The sequence below is a fragment of the Aotus nancymaae genome, unplaced genomic scaffold (genome assembly GCF_030222135.1).
Source record: "Aotus nancymaae isolate 86718 unplaced genomic scaffold, 86718_ANA_hifiasm-v0.15.2.pri h1tg000059l, whole genome shotgun sequence".
NCBI classification, from domain to species: Eukaryota; Metazoa; Chordata; class Mammalia; order Primates; family Aotidae; genus Aotus; species Aotus nancymaae.
In genome coordinates this window covers 48009551-48027313 of record NW_026988473.1, presented here as the reverse complement: position 1 = coordinate 48027313, position 17763 = coordinate 48009551, and the positions used below count along the sequence as shown (strand labels likewise).

The 17763-nt window shown below is 42.5% G+C and overlaps 2 protein-coding genes across 3 annotated transcripts in view; one reads left to right on the top strand and one right to left on the bottom strand.

Annotated features, from left to right (window-relative positions):
- Positions 1-9888, top strand: part of USP47 (ubiquitin specific peptidase 47) — a 136767-nt gene extending 126879 nt beyond the window's left edge. For both annotated transcript variants that reach the window (XM_012456659.3, XM_012456661.2), the window contains 6 exons: positions 496-611; positions 969-1087; positions 3319-3449; positions 5467-5514; positions 5764-5894; positions 6731-9888. In XM_012456659.3, the coding sequence (XP_012312082.1) occupies positions 496-611; positions 969-1087; positions 3319-3449; positions 5467-5514; positions 5764-5894; positions 6731-6905 (720 nt within the window). In that variant the 3' untranslated portion in view covers positions 6906-9888. The remainder of the gene's footprint in view (positions 1-495; positions 612-968; positions 1088-3318; positions 3450-5466; positions 5515-5763; positions 5895-6730) is intronic.
- Positions 9889-13814: 3926 nt separating this feature from the next.
- The window catches only part of DKK3 (dickkopf WNT signaling pathway inhibitor 3), a 47431-nt gene continuing 43482 nt past the window's right edge, over positions 13815-17763 (bottom strand). The window contains exons 6-8 of the mRNA XM_064365174.1: positions 17535-17679; positions 16376-16532; positions 13815-15283 (exon numbers count right to left, since the gene is read on the bottom strand). Of these exons, the coding sequence (XP_064221244.1) occupies positions 15061-15283; positions 16376-16532; positions 17535-17679 (525 nt within the window). The 3' untranslated portion in view covers positions 13815-15060. The remainder of the gene's footprint in view (positions 15284-16375; positions 16533-17534; positions 17680-17763) is intronic.

The following is a 17763-nucleotide window of genomic DNA, read 5'->3' as shown; positions in this document are numbered from 1 at the left end:
AGAACTGAGACACAGAGATTTTAAGTAAACTTGATCAAGATAGCTGAGCTCATTAATAGTAGACCTAAGGTTTCAAAACAGGAAGATAGGCCAGGCATGGTGACTCACACCTGTAATCCCAGCACTTTGGGAAGCCAAGGTGGGTGGATCACCTGAGGTCCATATGGCGAAACCCCATCTCTACTAAAAATACAAAAAAATTGGCCAAGCGTGGTGGAGGGCACCTGTAATCCCAGCTACTTGGGACGCCGAGGCTGGAGAATTGCTTGAACCCGGGAGGCGGAGGTTGCAGTGAACAGTGAGCTGAGCTCCTGCCATTGCATTCCAGCCTGGATGACAGAGTGAGACTCTGTCTCAAAAATAAAACGAAAAACAGGAAGATAGACTCTGAAACTCAGGCCCTTAGTTGCAAATAAAATATTTTCGTAATTTTTATTTTAATGTATTTAATTAACGTGTAATTCAAGCTCTGATAGTTTATGTTTACATTTCTAGCCATGCAAGTTTCTGCTAGATGCTGTGTTTGCTAAAGGAATGACTGTCCGGCAATCAAAAGAGGAATTAATTCCTCAGCTCAGGGAGCAATGTGGTTTAGAGCTCAGTATTGACAGGTAAAGTAAAATCCATGTCATCAGCGATTTGAAGAAAGACTATGTGGTCAGTTAAAATGGACTGGTATGATTTTCTAAAACTAGGAGAATTAAAATTTCCTATACTATTCAGAATTTTAGTATAACAGATTAGTTTAATAGGACTAAGCAAGAATATTACAATTTTGTTTGGATTTCCTACAGAGGATTCTAAATTAGAATTACTGGGAGCATTTTTTTATTTCCCCAAATTTTAACAACTCATTATTTGACTTTTGTATTTGAACATAGTTCATTTTTCTTTGGTGTCAGATTAGTGTCAGTCTTTAAATTGAGAGTTTCAAATTATAGTCATTTTAAATGTCTTCACATTTGTAGGTTTCGTCTAAGGAAAAAAACATGGAAGAATCCTGGCACTGTCTTTTTGGATTATCATATTTATGAAGAAGATATTAATATTTCCAGCAACTGGGAGGTTTTCCTTGAAGTTCTTGATGGTATTTTTAATATTTTGGGGGGGAAGCATTAGTTAGAAATACTTTAGAACTCATAGAAGCTTAAAGTTTTTAATCAAATAATGAGTTACAAGGAATCTAATATACAATATAGTGTTTTGTGTTATGTTAAGCATAAAGATATCCTTAGTGTGGATTGATGTGATTTCTACCTACGTCTTATCCCTGGGAGTTTTATTTTCTTCACCTGTGTCTTTGTGTAACTGCTTAAGTTATTTTTGAGAGAATAATCGGTGTCTTTCAGCTTTCTCCTATCTTTCTCTGGCTCCCATTTGCCTTTTAAATGTTCTTTTTTTGAATGTTGAGAATATTAATTTCCCCTTACAAGGAAATTACAAAGTTAGGTTTGTAATACATTTTAAGAAAACTCTGCTAATATTTTCTTAGCCATGTTTGTTATTTAGTTTCTTTATTGTTATTATTATGGCTTATTTTGTATTGAGGACATGGTACTGATAATTTATCAGAGACTTTGTTTCCTAAGGCAGGTGGCTTAAACAATAGATGTGTATTGTCTCACAATCTGAGAGCAAGGTATCAACAGAGTTGGTTCCTTCTGAGTGCTGTTGGGGAGAATCTGTTCCATACTCTCTCCTAGCTTCTGTGGTTTTGGGCCATCATTGGCAACCTTGACTTGTAGATGCATCACCCCAGTCTCTGCCTTCAATTTCATATGATGTTCTTTCTGTGGGCTTGTCTGTTTGTATTATTTTTCCTTTTTTCATAAACCACTAGTTCTATTGGATTAGGGCCCACCCTAAAGACCTTATTTTACCTTTAGTACCACTGTAAAGGCACTATTTCCAAATAAAGTCACATTCTGAGGTACTAGGGATTAGGATTTCAACATGTCTTTTTTGCGGGGGGGGGCACAATTCAACCCATAACAGTGACTTTGAGGAGGTCTAAGTAGCAGACCTATTTGTCACGCCTCCCAGTTTTCATTGTCAACATTGGTAGCTTTAAAGTATTATTTTTTGGAGGGAGGCTGTGGGGGGAAAGTTGGCTTTTAGAAGATCACATCAAGGTAAATAACTAATTATATATTTTTTGCTGTTGCTTAGAAAAATTTAAATTTTCCTTTTCGTCTATAGAAAGTAAAATATTGTGGATATTTTGTTAGAAGATTATACTAGTTTTTAGAGGGCTCAATAATACTAACACTTCCCCTATTTCAGGCTACTTCAAGTCTAATTCAACCATAAATTTAAATGGTTGAAATTCTGATTAATTGACAAGTTAACTTGGGAGGTAAGAAACAACTAGGACATCATCTACTATGGTGCATAGGCAAGTGCTCCAGATTGTGATTTCTTTGAGTGTCTGGGGTCTTAGGGAATAATCACTGTGTCTGGGTAAGTCAGGAAGAGATCATTAATGACAAGTCACCCTTGCAAGGATTAAGTAGGTATTAGCAGGGATGGATTCGTCTAAAAATAGTACTGGATGATGGGTGCCTGCATCAGTGTTATTTCAGTATGTTTTAGCCTCAAAATAGTTGAGTAAGAAATGTCATATGATTAAATCCAAGAGCTATTTATTGACTTGCAATTTGCCAGACACTACTAATCCCTTGTGCTACAAAAATGAGTAAGAACAACTGATTGCTCTCCAGGTGCTCACAGTCTGTGGAAGAAACAGAGCTCCAAACCTGTCATTCTAAAATAATAGGTACTAAGGGACTGAATCATTAGAAGTTGTTCATGTGTACACCAGAGAGAAAAGTGACAGTTGAGCTAATGCTTGAAAAGTGACACAATGGAAAAGTGAAAATTTTGAAGAATCACTAAATTGGGGAGTAAATGGAAAGAGAAGGGTTAATAATAGCTTGAGTGAAAAAAGAGGATAAAGTGAAGTTGATTTGATGATGATTTTAGATAAGGGTAGTAGCCAATAGAGAAGCAAAGATTGGAGATCCAGAGAAGAGAGTAATTGTTAATGCAGTGTCCAACAGGAGTCAGGAGAGAGTGGAATTATGAGTACTGGTTAAACGATAGTTTGCAGAAGAGAGGAATTAACTTCTGAGACTGGAGAGAAGAGAGTAAATATTTCATTCTCAAAAACTCCTTAGGATAATTGGGTTTTTTCTTGTGTCCACTTTTGAAGAATAACACTTGAAGTAAGTCTTTTTGTTTAGTCAGGCACTAAGGGAAAAGTCAAATTATGAACCTTCAGAGGAAATAGAATGATGACCTAATCTTGCATATTCTTAGGGGTAGAGAAGATGAAGTCCATGTCACAGCTTGCAGTTTTGTCAAGACGGTGGAAGCCTTCAGAGATGAAGTTGGATCCTTTCCAGGAGGTTGTATTGGAAAGCAGTAGTGTTGATGAGTTGCGAGAGAAGGTAAGTTCATTTTAAACAAAATATGTATCTTATGTTGTATTGGTATATCACAGTACTTATAAAATATATACCATATGAACAGTATATTTTTCCCATGTTGCATAAGAGAAAACCTAGGAAGCAGTACCAAACACTGGTGCAGCAACCTTTCTTTTTGGTTTCTGTCTCACCTTGTGGCACACTCTGGTTGTTTTTTCAGGTTCCTGATTCTTTGAAAAATTACTTTGGCTCCTGGCCATTGAGAAGTGGATTCTCACTTTCTGTTACTTGGACCAATTTTGTCCTAAGTAGTTAGAATTAGTTAGACGTTTAATAGAGTAAATTGCTATATGTCTTTTAAAATAAAAAAACCAAATGAAGTAGAATTGTATAGAGAATCCAGATAAAGGTCTGTTTTGTATTTTAAGATGGTTTATCTAAGGATCGCTGGGGAAAGGGTGAATTAGTCAATCCATGGTACTAGCACAGTGGGCATTTTGAAAAAGATTCATTTCCATACTTCACACTAAACACAAAAATAAATTTTAAATGTATTAAGTTTGTATAAAAAATAAAATAGTAAATGTACTAGGTGAAAATATGTAAAATATTAAATACTAAAAGTATTTTCATATTCCTAGAGAAAGATATTTGTAAGCATAATACCAAAAGCCAAAAAAAGAAACTATAGACCATATAAAAACCTATTCTCTGCACAGCCAAAGAAAAAGGTATTTAAAAAGGAACTCATAAAGCTAAAAGACAATAAACTAGGAGGAAATTATTTAAAATATTTATTAAACATGCTGTTCATAATTTATAAAGAGCTACTACCTTAATAAGAAAAAGATGAACAGATCTAATTTTAAGAAAGACAACATAAATAGGCAATTTATAGAAAAAGAAATACAAATTGAAACAATAACATTATTTTTCACTTCTTAAATTGCTGAAGATTTAGAAAATCAAAAAATACCTTGAGTTGTCAAGGTTTAGGGGATACAGACAATACATACCTTTGTTGAGTGTATAAATTGATACGATTTTTTTCACGTTCAGTTTATCAATATTTCAGATGTGCAATTAAACATCTAGGAATTCGATCTATAGAAGTATTTGCAGGCCAGGTGCCGTAGCTCACTTCTGTAATCCCAGCACTTTGGGAGGTCGAGGCGGGCAGATCACTTGAGGTCAGGAGTTTGAGACCAGCCTCACCAACATGGTGAAACCCTGTCTCTACTAAAAATACAAAAATTAGCCAGATGTTGTGGTGCATGCCTGTAATTTTAGCTACTTGGAAGGCTGAGGCTGGAGAATTGCTTGAACCCAGGAGGTGGAGGTTGCAGTGAACCAAGATTGCACCACCACACTTCATTCTGGGTGACACAGTGAGACTCTGTCTCAAGAAAAAAGAATTTTTTTTTTTTTGAGACAGAGTTTCACTCTTGTTGCCCAGACTGGAGTGCAATGGCACGATCTTAGCTCACTGCAGCCTCCGCCTCTAGGGTTCAAATTCTCCTGTCTTAGCCTCCAAAGTAGCTGGGATTACAGGCATATGCTACCACACCCAGCTAATTTTTTGTATTTTTAGTAGAGATAGGGTTTCACCATGTGCAAGGATATCATGGAGGTATACAGTAGAGCACTGTAACTGGGAAAACCTGAAAACAGTCTCAGTGTCCATCAACAGAAGATAAAATGGTATACTCTTCAGTTATTGAAGAGAATGTGGTCACTTTGTATCCTATTCCTCTATATGGGAACAGAATTACTATATAGAGATATTAATCTAATTGTACGTGTTTTAGAAATGTGTGGATGTAGTTTGTGTATGCATAGGAAAAGATCCGAAGGAATCTGTATATTTGGTATTTCTGGGACATGGGATTTGCAGAGTGGCCACATCCTTTTTCTTCTAATTTTTTTATATCAAACATTTTTTAAACCAAGCTATTTCTGTTTGTGGGGTAAAGGAAAACAACTTTTCTAAGCAGGTTTCTTTTTTAAATGAACTCAAGTAAAATGTTTTATTTTACAGCTTAGTGAAATCAGCGGGATTGCTTTGGAAGATATTGAATTCGCTAAGGTAAAGCCCTGAGGATGTTTGCATCTGTGTATTTGTGCATGATAAACACAGCCAGTGGCATGATTCATTCATTTACGTCTGTGTATTTGTGCAGGATAAACACAGCTAGTGTCATGATTCATTCATTCACATCTGTGTATTTGTGCAGGATAAACACGGCTAGTGGAGTGATTCATTTCCATCTGTGTATTTCTGCAAGATAAACATGGCTAGTGGCAGAATTCACTCATTCATTCTTTTTCTTTTTAGGGTAGAGGAACATTTCCCTGTGATATTTCTGTCCTTGATATTCATCAAGATTTAGACTGGAATCCCAAAGTTTCTACCCTGAATGTCTGGCCTCTTTATATCTGTGACGATGGTGCAGTCATATTTTATAGGTAACATTCATAATGTTTTTGTTACTTTTAGTAATACATTTTTGGTGTGCATAAATAGCTTACTTTCCATAAATATCTTTACTATTTTTATGGTATGGAGCAGCACTAACCAATAGAAATACAGTGACAGCCATACATGATTATAATTGGAAGTTTTCTAATAGCCACATTAAAAACAATAAAAAGAAACAGGTGAAATTAATTTTTAAAATATTTTAATCCAATCCAATATATCCAAAATATTATTATTATAACATGTCATCGATATAAAAAAACATAAGATATTTTGCATTTGTTTCTTGTACTGTGTCTTAGAAATACTGTATGTCTGTTATATTTCCAGCACATCTCAATATGGACCAGGCATATTTCACAAGCTTGATAGCCACATGTGGCTAATAGCACAGATGTAGAGGAAAAAGAAGAGTCACTGGAGCCTCACAGATCTGGGTTCAAAACTAGCTTTCTGATTTACCTAGCTCCTCATCTATAAAATTGCAACAATGATGTCTACCTTGCAGGATTTTATGAGAATTAGAGCTATTGCATGTAAAATAACTGGCACGGTGCCTGTTATAAATAGATGTTCAATAGTGATAGCTGTTACTACTGCTAATGACATGGAGATTATTCTCAGCCATTTTTAGAAGTGAGCAATATGTTCCTGTGATAAACACCTTAGAAATCGGGGACATCCTAGGATATGAAATAATATTACTTCACTGGTAACAATCAGATTTCATTATCTTGCTGAGGAGCATCATAGCATTGAAGCATACATTAATAGAGGCAGAGGGCTCTACTGGCCTAATATGTGATTAATATTTTATATATAGGGATAAAACTGAAGAATTAATGGAATTGACAGATGAGCAAAGAAATGAACTGATGAAAAAAGAAAGCAGTCGACTCCAGAAGACTGGACATCGTGTAACATACTCACCTCGTAAAGAGAAAGCACTAAAAATATATCTGGATGGAGCACCAAATAAAGATCTGACTCAAGACTGACTCTGATAGTGTAGCATTTTCCCTGGGGGAGTTTGGTTTTAATTAGATGGTTCACTACCACTGAGTAGTGCCATTTTGGCTGGACATGGTTGGGGTAACCCGGTGACACCAGCACTGATTGGACTGCCCTACACCAATCAGAAGTTCAGTGCCCAGTGGGCCGCTGTTTTGAATTGGAATCATGTTGTGCACTATAGTCAAATGTACTGTAAAGTGAAAAGGGATGTGCAAAAAAATAAAAAATAATAATAAAAAAAAGCAAACCTTCTACTAGGAAAGGGGACAGGGGAATGAGTAAGCATCTTTTATTGCGGATAAATGTGCACATAGCCGCTAGTAAAACTAGCCTCAAACAGGATGCTCATAGCTTAATAATAAAAGCCGTGCAAAGGCCATGGATGAATGAATTTTCTGTTTATTTCACTGATACACACATTACCTCATTGACAGTTCAGAAGTAAATGCAACGTGTGTTGACTCTTGGAAAGCAGCAAAAACAGGAGCTAAAGAAAAGAAATTCTTAGAACCAGCCGTAACCCAGTAAGGAATTTTATGAAGTTGTGTTTTTATTTTGTTTCATTTTTTGCAGAGTATTAAGACATTATTCTGGAATATCAAAACGTTTCCCTTAGACCGCTCCCAGCAGGTGGCAGCTCAGATTGCTGCAGTGTTGTAATTATAACTGATTGTACTTAAGTTATGGATGTAGAGAATATGTTTCATTCATTTATTCAGCATGTAAATAAAATTGATCCTGTTGAGTTATCATAAATTTGCAGTTCAACTATCTCCCATGGTTATTCTTTTCATGTATCATTCATTATGTACATTTGTGTACATTGAGAAGTATAGCAATCTATATAAATGTAATCCTCAGTGAGGTTCCTCAGTGCTAGGTCCCATAGGATTGTCCTTGCCCTTGTTAGTGAGGTTTTTCTGTTGAGTGGCTTCAATTTTTTTCTCTTTGTACATCTAGTTTTGAAGATAGATTACTTCAAGTTTGAATCTTTGAGAATGCTTGTAAGTCCAGTTTTAATTTTTAGAGTCAGTTTGTAGTTACATGTAGTTTAAAACTTTGGGGAAACGTCTTAACATTGTTTTGAATAAACTTGCTAGTGAGGTCAGGTCATGGTACAGACTGATGCAGTCAACATGATTTCATTGCAAAGTTTATTAGAATCAGCAAGTTTTTGCTTTGCTAAATAAAAGTACTCAATGAACACAATTCTACATAAATTTTGAAATACCATCTAATTTATAAAAATCAATAAAAAAGGTTTTGGTAAAACTTTTTCATGCCAGATGCTGTTTACAACAATGAACATGCCAATAAAACATTCGTTCATTCTGTTGTGTTATTTTAGTCATTAAACTTCTGTGGATGAAGAATCTGGGTTAAGAATAGATTCATCATCTTTAAATACAACATTTTGTAATGTGTATTGAATATCTCATTTCTACGATAAAGGTATATTTACAGTAAAGTTCTCAGAGAAATGAAAAGATGTCTTAATATCTAACTTTGGGGAATCCTGTCAGTATTTCAGATCAGATTTTTACCCTTTTTTTCTTATAAGAAAGATAAAATTAGAAAATAGTGTTAGCAGACATGGCTCTGCCATTTGAATATAATCAATGAGAATTCCATAATGTCTTAAAAGTCTCCTGAAATCCACAATGAAAAAAAAAATCTTTTCTAAGGTCTTTTTCTGGCTAATTTTTATTTCAAGAAACTGTGTACAATTGAGCTAAACTTGACTGAAGTAATGTTTTGAGTTTGCATTGGTGGGATTGGTGATGTTCTCAGAACATTGGAAGCACTTGTGATGAATTGTCTTTCAGATCACTTAGATTTTCTGATGTAAGAGGACAGCTATTTGGTTCTGATACAGGCCTGCTTACTTGGGATATAGGGTTAATAAATGGGGTTTCTGCTTTAAAGGACTGACTTGCTATCGCACTGAGGAGGCAGACTTGTAAACAAAATGGGCTTTGGAGTTTGGTCTGATTGGCTTTGGTTTAGTATTCCTATGGGAGTAAATGGTAAAATTCTTCTGATACCCGCTCCTTAGACTGTGCCTTCCGCTCTGTTCTTTGTTTTGTGTTTAACTGCTGCTTCTAATTGCAGGTGTATTACAAATACAAATAAGAGTAAAGAAAATATATTTCATTATCGAAAAGAAAAATTAAAAGCTTCTTGCTTTTCAGTGCCTGATAGAGTGAAAACACAATGTTGCACTTTAATAACTTTAATAAAAGCTAATCTGTGTCAGCCTCCCTCTGCTTCATAGAATCAGGTGAGCACCCATAACCTAACAGGCAGAGCCCCAGCAGTGTAGATCGAGTTCCCTGAGCCTGGGGGCAGTGGAGCCTCATGATCTCTTACCTTCTGAGGCTGAGGCAGGCCACATGCAACAAATTGTGACCCTGCTCCCCACAAGTTGTGCAAAGGTTTTGAAGAGCTTTTACCGTGGGGCAGATGAACTTGTCAATCATGCACACCCTGTGAGAACAAAGTACCTGCGTTTCTAAGGCAGGCACTCAAGGTGAGGGGTGCATTCTGGCCAAAGAAACAAAAGCTGTGGTTTCAGGACCATGCCATGTGTAGCTGGTCTGTACAGGAAGTGTGTGTAAGAAAGAGCAGTCATGATAGAGGAAAACAGTGTGTGAAGCAGCCTTCACACTAGAGTGTTTGGCCATCGCTTCTAATGTAAGGGAAGATACTTCAAAATTCTGGGAAGCTGTGATGAACCCATGCCCCAGTCAGAAAATAATCAAAGGAAATAGGCATTGGTTGCCAGGCCACAGTTAGGAATTGTATTGTGATACATCTAGAGGCCAAGCGAGCAGGAGAGAACTACCAACTTACACTGTGGTTTTAAGCTAAACGACCGCACGGCATCTTAGCATTGCAGTGTTGTTACTAAATCTGGACGTGACCTGTGAATGTATGGAATACAATAAAATCTTTTATTCTGGCTCATTTGCTAGTACTTCCTTTTTGATTGGATACTGTAGTTCTTCCTCTGGATTTTGTTTTGCTCAGCGTCAAGGCCCTAATTTTGCAAATGTAGTCTAAACCACAGTACATGGACTAGAAGATACTCTGAAATAGCAAGTTTTTGTTTGCTAAATAAAACTATTCCATCTTAACAATTCTGTGTAATTTTTAAAAAAAACACCAATATTTTGGTCACTAGTAGTCAAAATCTTAGGAGGCCATATGTCCTGAAAGGCAAAACCATGTGTGTGTGTGACTTTCCAGGGAGCTGGTAGAACAGTTTTTATGAGGGTTTCAAAGGAGTTCATGGCCCAAATGAAGCTTGTGGCCACCTAGGTTTAGTGTTCATGAAATCGGAAGATGCTCCTTGATTTTAGTTCCTGTGGGGAAGAGGGAGGCTATGATCATTTCGTTAGATACAGCATTAACTGTCACAACTTGGCTTTCAGAAACCAGAATACTGCACAAACTCAAGCATGCATTGGAGCATGTGTTACTATTTAGAAAAGAGGGCAGCCATCAGTAGGTCAAGCTAGGAGGGCAAAAGAGAGTTGAGAGGAGTGCTCTGCCCCTTCCCCATGACCGCACTGCCTCTTCCCACCTCCCTACCAGCTCACCTGTCCAAGAGGAGAAATTGGTCTCGACTGTGAGCGTCAGCTCACCAGGTCAAAAATTGTCACTGGACCCCATAACCCTCCCTCACAGGCGGGCACCAAGCTTCCCTTCCTTCTGCTTTCCATGTTTCCAACTGGCCCCTTCCCCAACTGTTTTCACCGTCTTTATAATGCTTAAGTAACCTGCTTGAAGAGTATTATTTATGGAGATGGAAATATTGATGCTTCCATTTTTTTCATAATTGTGCCAACTGTTTTGTCAAATGCAGTTTCCTACTGGGCAGTGGGCTTATCAAGTGCTCAGTGCAATCCTATAACTTTTAAGTTATTTTGCATTATTAAGACCATCTTGAAGTTTCAGTGGTTTCATTCAAAGCTCTCCTGAATGTCCATATAGTGCCTCCTAGATATGCTGTCCCTGCCAGCTCCTCACCAGTTTGACTGGTGTTGGAAGAGGCCAGGAAAAGCAGGGAAAAGACATGTGCTTACCGGCTCTTAGCAGTGGAGGTGGTGAGGTTACTGTCCCCTTCTGCCTGGTCACTAGTAACTTTTTTATAGATGAGAAGGTAGATGCTCTGTGGGTCCTGTCAGCAAAGGACCCAACTCCTAACAGCTTTGGTTGTCCCTGATGAAATTAAACTGTGTCTTTTGCCCACCTAACTGCATACCACTATCCCATGCTGCACTGGTCCCTACCAAGTCTTCAACCCTCAATTTGATCTTCCTTGAGTGTCTCAAAGTTCCCCTCAGAGGTTTCAGCTAAGGGAATAAAATATAATCTCTCCTCCCTCAAGGGAAGTGTCAGGGAGGGGAAGAATCTGTTTTCCAAACACCACAATCTCCCATAAGGGGACTTCATCCTCCCTCTGTCATCTTTATACAGGGCAATTGTGCTGCTGGTGCTGCTGCTCAGGTGACCACTTTAAGCAAACCCTGTGTGCCGGAGCCCAGCTCCATAGCTGTTTGCCCTGAATTCAGAAACCAACCATCGCTATCCAAAAGTAATCTCCCAAGAGTTAAATTACATCTCTTGAGTATCTGGAGGGGATGTGGGCCACAGGAATACCTAATGCCCCCTCCCTTTCCTCTTCAGCCTCATCCTCCTTCCCCACAGGCCCAGAGAACCGGACTGGTTGGGCTTTGTGTCCTGCGGGCTATAGTTCATCATCCAAATAGCTCCTGTGTCGGAAATGCTTTTGACTTCAAATAGAAAAACTAACAGCAGCTTTATTAATAATAATATCGGCGGTTTATTTAAGGTGTTCAGAGATGGTGGAGACCAGGATTGGTTTCCTCCTCAACGTCAAGGACTCAGGCTCTTTATCTTTCTGTGGTAGGGCCACGTCCTAAATGCTGTATCCTGTGAATATTTAGCTGACAGGGCAAAAGAGATTTTGCATATGCGATTAAGGCTAAGGACCTTGACACGGGGAGATTATTCTGGATTATCAAAGTGGGTGCAGTTTGATTACACGAGTCCTCAGAAGTGGAGAACCTTTCCCAGCTGCAGAAAGCCAGAGAGCTGGCACTTAAGAAGGACAGAACTGTCATTGCAGGATTTGAAGATGAAGGGGGCAATGAGCCAAGGAATGCCAGTGACCCACAGAGGCTAAAAAACAGCAAGGAAATGGACTCTCCCCATTCCTAGTCCAGAGGAATGCAGCACTGTAGGTCACATGATCATCACATGGCTGCCCCAGAGCCCAATGCCGCCTCCTGAGCACCATACTGAAAGGTAGGGGAAGTGGATGGAGGGCAGGGGCTCCCTTCTTGTTTCCCACTCTCCTTTGGTCAATTGGGAAAAAAATTCCAGAAACTCTGGTAGCCCTTGCCTTACATTTCCTGGGTCATGCGGCCAGCCCTAGCTGCTGGAGGGGGGACTGGGAACAGCCGTTGACTTTACCTGACAGCAGTTGTTGAGTTTATCTGCCATGGCTTCTTGGCAGGAACCCTGGCTCTGGGAGACAGCAGCAGCAAGGTACTGAAGCTCCACCTCCACCCAGCCCTTCCCACGGTTCACTCAGGATTGAGTAAAGGATACTCTCCGGCTAAGATGCAGGCTTCAGCTAAGGGTTTTGCAAAGCCTCTCATGTCTTACAAGTTTGTGGCTGTCATGACAAGATGGAGCAGCCTACTATATCGGCATATGCAACTGTGGAGGAAACTAGTTTTATCTCATTCACCACAATGTTTTCAATCATTTTTTTGGATGATGTAATTTTTAGCCTCCTCCAAACACTTCCTCAAGCTTTTTTTGCCTTCCAGCCACTGCAGATGACCTGGCGTTTCCCCTACATGGCACCTGACCCTTGCGCCTCCCTCCCTCTGCCCACGGCCCAGAAAGCCCTTTCCTGTGCCCCGTGGCTTCCTGATAAACTCCCATCATCTTTGAAAGCCACTTGCCATGACAGCTTTCCCGAGCCAAGTGCTCCACTGAGGCTTCCGCAACACTGTTCCCACATCAGGTCGTTGCTTGCTCTGGCTGTGTCTCCCTCATGAGACTGGGACGGCTTCAGGGGAGGGACCCTATCTGGGTCAGCTTGGCACCCCAGAGCGTATCACAGCCCCTGGTTCTGACAGGCTCTCAGTAGATAATCGGTTGAGTAATAAGAAAGTAGGATGTTCCTGAGGGTTTTTGACATTGAATAGAGAACAGCTCCCCGTTAGTGATCTTAAAAATCACTATAACCTGGGCATACTGTACTAGATGCTATTTTCATCTGACTTCTACTCTGTCAATCTCTTTGCACCTCCATTCGTTCATCTGTGAAATGAAGGAAATACTCATGGAGTTCAGTGAAGATAAAATGAATGAATATAGGTAGACTGCCTGATCTGGCACTTGCCACGCAGCTGACTTCAACATAGTAGCTCTAATATTATGGTCCCTAAGGATCTTTCTGTGTTATGGCCCAGAACTGCATTTGATTGAAGAAGGCTCCCCTAAAAATAGCAGTCATGTTCCGTTTATCCCTTCAGAGGGCAGTGAAGCATTTACACTGTTTAAGACAAATTCCCATCCAAAGATAGTTAAGATTCCTAAAATATTTTGATGCTCAAAGAGGTGTGCTTCAGTTGTGTGGAAAATTCGCTTCTATGGAAGAATTTTTAATACAGGTCATTTCTTTTTTACTTTTTCTGGCTAAAAGGATTTTACATTTATTCAAAGTCAGAAGGGAAAAGAAATCCGAGAACTACAGAAGAGCAGTTGACATGATTTATGCTTGACTTCTAAATGCAACATGTGTTTATACATAATTTAAAACCCAAAGAAAGCATGCTTATACAATCATGTGCAACTTTAAACTTTAATAACGCTGGATGAATACATGGTGGCAACAGTCCATGACACCTGAAAACATCATTTGTGGAGTGGCGTAGAGTTCAGTGTTTGCAGTCTGCATATTACAACCATATTTCACACAGCCCTGCTTGGTTTGATTTTCTCCATGTAGTTGATAATGGTCTTCATTAAGCGATTCTGCAAATATCATTTATAATCCTCACCCTACAATTACCTAAGTACTGTTTCTGCAAGTTAACTTATATGCTACGCTCAGTCATGTACCTTCAAAGTTACTAATGCAACTGCCGAAGGGGGACAGTGTCAACACCACTGTCTCCATTAGAAGGACGGCTGCCCCGCACTGTGAGAGCACTGCTGTTCCTAACAGAAGTTTAATCTTAGAGGGATTTGAGAATTGGTTTGACCCTAATTCCAGATGTGCATGCCTCAAAAGAAAAATCCCATTCTCCTTCATTTTGGGGAGTGCTTTTGGTGGCACTAAGGCTGGTATGGGGTAGTGGAGAGAGCACTGAGCTTGGAGTCACAACCAGGTGAAACTGCTCTGGTCTTCACTAGCTGTGTGACTTGGGCAAGCAGCTTGCAGTCTCTGAGCCTCTGAGATCCCTGATGGATGAGGAGAAGAATGGCCCCCTCCCCAGGCTATGCTGAGAGAAGGAACTGACTGTGGATATAAAAACACTGCCCTGGCACAGAGGTAGGAGCTGAGCAAAACTGCTGGATGAATTAACACATGTAATGCAGGGTGAACAGAACATTGCACTGGCAACAGCCGAAGGCGCAGCTTACCTATGCCCATAGAAAGAACTGCGTGGAAAATTCATTTGTTGCATTTTTGCCAGGTTGATGTTTGCAAAGCAGGGCACTCTTCCCATTTCCCAAAACCCATCGTGGGGAGACTCCACATTCTTTCCATTTCCTCCTCTCAAACAATTATCAAAGCCATGTAGAACAAATTGCCGTCTGCCAACCGGCAAAGCAGCCAATGATCTGGACAGGGGTGGCAGCCTGGTCCTGTCCTTACCCTGCCCGACTTTCCCAAGCACCAGACTGTGAAGCCTGGAGAACAGCCTGGGGGAGCTGAACAGCACAGCACCTCATGCTGTCAAGCCAGAGGGGAAAATTTACTGGGAAGAAGATGTGGGAAGAAGCCTGGTCAGCCCACGCCTAAAGCACACACCTGGGGAAATAAATTAGCTATTTCTATTGCACATCTATCCACAGCCTGGTCCGGATCTAAATCTCTTCCCCTCCCAGCAGTGCAGCAGCGACAGCTGCAGGCTCCCCCAGCGCCATCTCCTCCGTCAGGCTTCGCTCCAGGTCCTCCAGCTCCTGGCGCACCTCCTCCATGAAGCTGCCAACTTCATACTCATCAGGGGCCTCTCTGGGCAGCAGGATCTCCCCATCTTGGTCATGGCTCCCGACAAAGGCTGGCTTGCACACGTACACGAGGCTGTGGCTGGGGAGAGATGGGGCAAAGCCAGGCTCTAAATGTGGGAGCCCGCCTGGGAGAGGCCCAGGCCCAAAGCTAAGGTACCCTGACCCTGTGGGGCTCCCAGCCTCCCCTTCACACCCCCTCCTCTCCTGTCTCTTCAACACGCCTCACTTCTCACCAACATCTATCTTAAAATGATGACTGAAGGAGGCTCACTTTGGAAGAATGTGCCGACGGGGGGACAGCTTCCCCTCCTCCAGCACAGGCCTGACCCCCTGTGACTCTCAGGCCCCGCAGCCAGGGGCAGGACCCGAGGGCTGTACAGCAGCACCACAGCTCCTCCAAGACCCTGGGCCTCCAGGCAGGAGTCAGCCAGACCCTGGGGTGTAGTCTAGCCACATGCAGGGAGCCATGGACCCCTGTGGGAGTGGGGAGGAAGAATTCCTTTTTTAAAAAGTATTAACTTGTTTATTTGGTAGAGACGGGATCTCCCTATGTTGCCCAGGCTGGGCTTGAACCCCTGGCCGAAAGCAATCCTCCTGCATTGGCCTCCCAAAGCTCTGGGATTACAGGCCTGTGCCACTGCACACAGCCATGGGGAATGGGAGTTCTGCCTGTCTGCCCAGCAGCCCTGGATTCTGTTGGGAGAGAAGGTTAAGTAGGGGCTGTGGGGAGGACAGGAAGATGTGCCCTGAGAAGCTGGCCAGGCCCGAGCCTGATGCCCCATGGAGTCTCAGCAGCCTTGGCCACTCCTGGCCTCCCTGTGGCCTCTCTGCCAGCTCCTTTTTCTCTGCTTATCCATCACTGTGATGGGTCTAGGGAGGGAGTCCAGGCTCTTCTCCACGCATGCCCTCTCCCTGGGCCATCTACTCATGAAACTTTAGCCACCAGTTGGATGAGCCCCAGATCTGTGCCTCCTGGGCAGCCTGGACCCCAGACTCCTGGAACCGACTGCTGATTGGACCCTTCCATCTGCATGACCCAATGACCTCTCAAAGCAATCCTAAAGGGAATCTACATCTTCCCCAGGGAAAACCTGCTCCTGCTCCTGTGCCCCTACTGGATGGCACCTCCTTGGCCCTTGGCTCCCTGAGAGGGAGGGTAGGGGGGCCTCACCTGTGAGGCTGGCAGAGGAGGCCACTTGCACAAGGGCATCGGTCCAAGGCTCCATCAGGCTCTAGCTCCCAGGTGATGAGGTCCAGAAGCCGGCTGGCAGGGTCATGGCAAAGCTCGCCCTCCACGGGCAGGGGTGTGCACACAGGGAACAGCAGGCCTGGAACAAGCCCGGAGTCACCCCTGTGTGCCCCATGTAGGGCAGAAGGGCTCCACGGGGAGGGGACAAAGAAATGAAGTGCAACCTCCCACCTCCCACCCTCAACCCCTAAGTGCAGGTTAGGTTTGAAGACATGGAGTGACAGGAAACAAAAATGGCAGCCTAAGCTCAGGAGGGAGTGATCAGTAGGGCTGAAGCAGGGAGGACTGCCTGGAAGAGGTGGGCTTTGCTGGATTTTGAGGACCAGAAAGTCTGGAGAAATTAACAGTGGGGCAAAGGCATTCAGGCCCAGGCACGGCACCAGCAAAGGCCTGGGGTTGAGCTCAGTGGAAAATGTCAGGGCCTGTGAAATTCCCAAATAGGCCAAGGAGTAGTGGGGAGAAAAGGAGGACGGTAAGTGGAGCTGGGTGAGGCCTCGCAGGCCAGCCCAAGGGGCCTGAACAACGTGGGAGACAGCAGGAGCTGCTGCAGGTCCCAGGGAGCAACACCCAAAAAGCAGCCCTGTAGGAAGATCCCAGAGGCAGCAGGCAAGGTAGGACTAGTGGGCTGGGGATGCAGAGCTGCGGAGGCAGCAAATGAGAGTTCTTCAAAACCCTGGTGGGGGTGGAGAGAGCCTGAGCAGACCTCACCTGGGAGAGGCAGTGGGAAGGGAAGATGGGAGTGGAAGCAGCTGATTCACAGGAAAAGAACCTGGGAAACAGGGAGTGGAGGGAGGGAAGGGGCTGCCCCAGTCCCACCCATCTGGGGGTGTTCCTTCCAGACTGGGCTCTTGCATTCTGAAGTAATTTAGATTTTCTGAGCATCAACAGGGGTTAGAAAAGGAGGTGGTCTTCCCACTCTGGGCAGAGCCTGTGGGAGTCAGCACACACTGATGAGCATTTGGGAGCCTACCCAGGAGGTGGGACCCAAACCCGTGTGGTTGGCATGGACGTGGCCCCAGGAGGCCCAGTCTGGTGGAGCTTGGGACAGGGTTTTTCCTGTATCTGAGAAGAAGCCACTCACCTCTCTGGAAGGCACAGCACAGCCCGGGCTGGCAGTCCCTCTGGTTGTCGCAGATGGTCCCGTTGCTGCCCCTGGTGGCCATTTTGGTGCAGTGACCCCAGACACACAGCTGGTCTCCACAGCACTCACTGTCCCGGGTGCAGAGCTGCGGAGGGGTGGGAAGAGCCTAGAGCCAGCGGCTCAGGGACGGGGACCTGCTGAGAGCCCAGCCTGAAGATACCACAGGTGT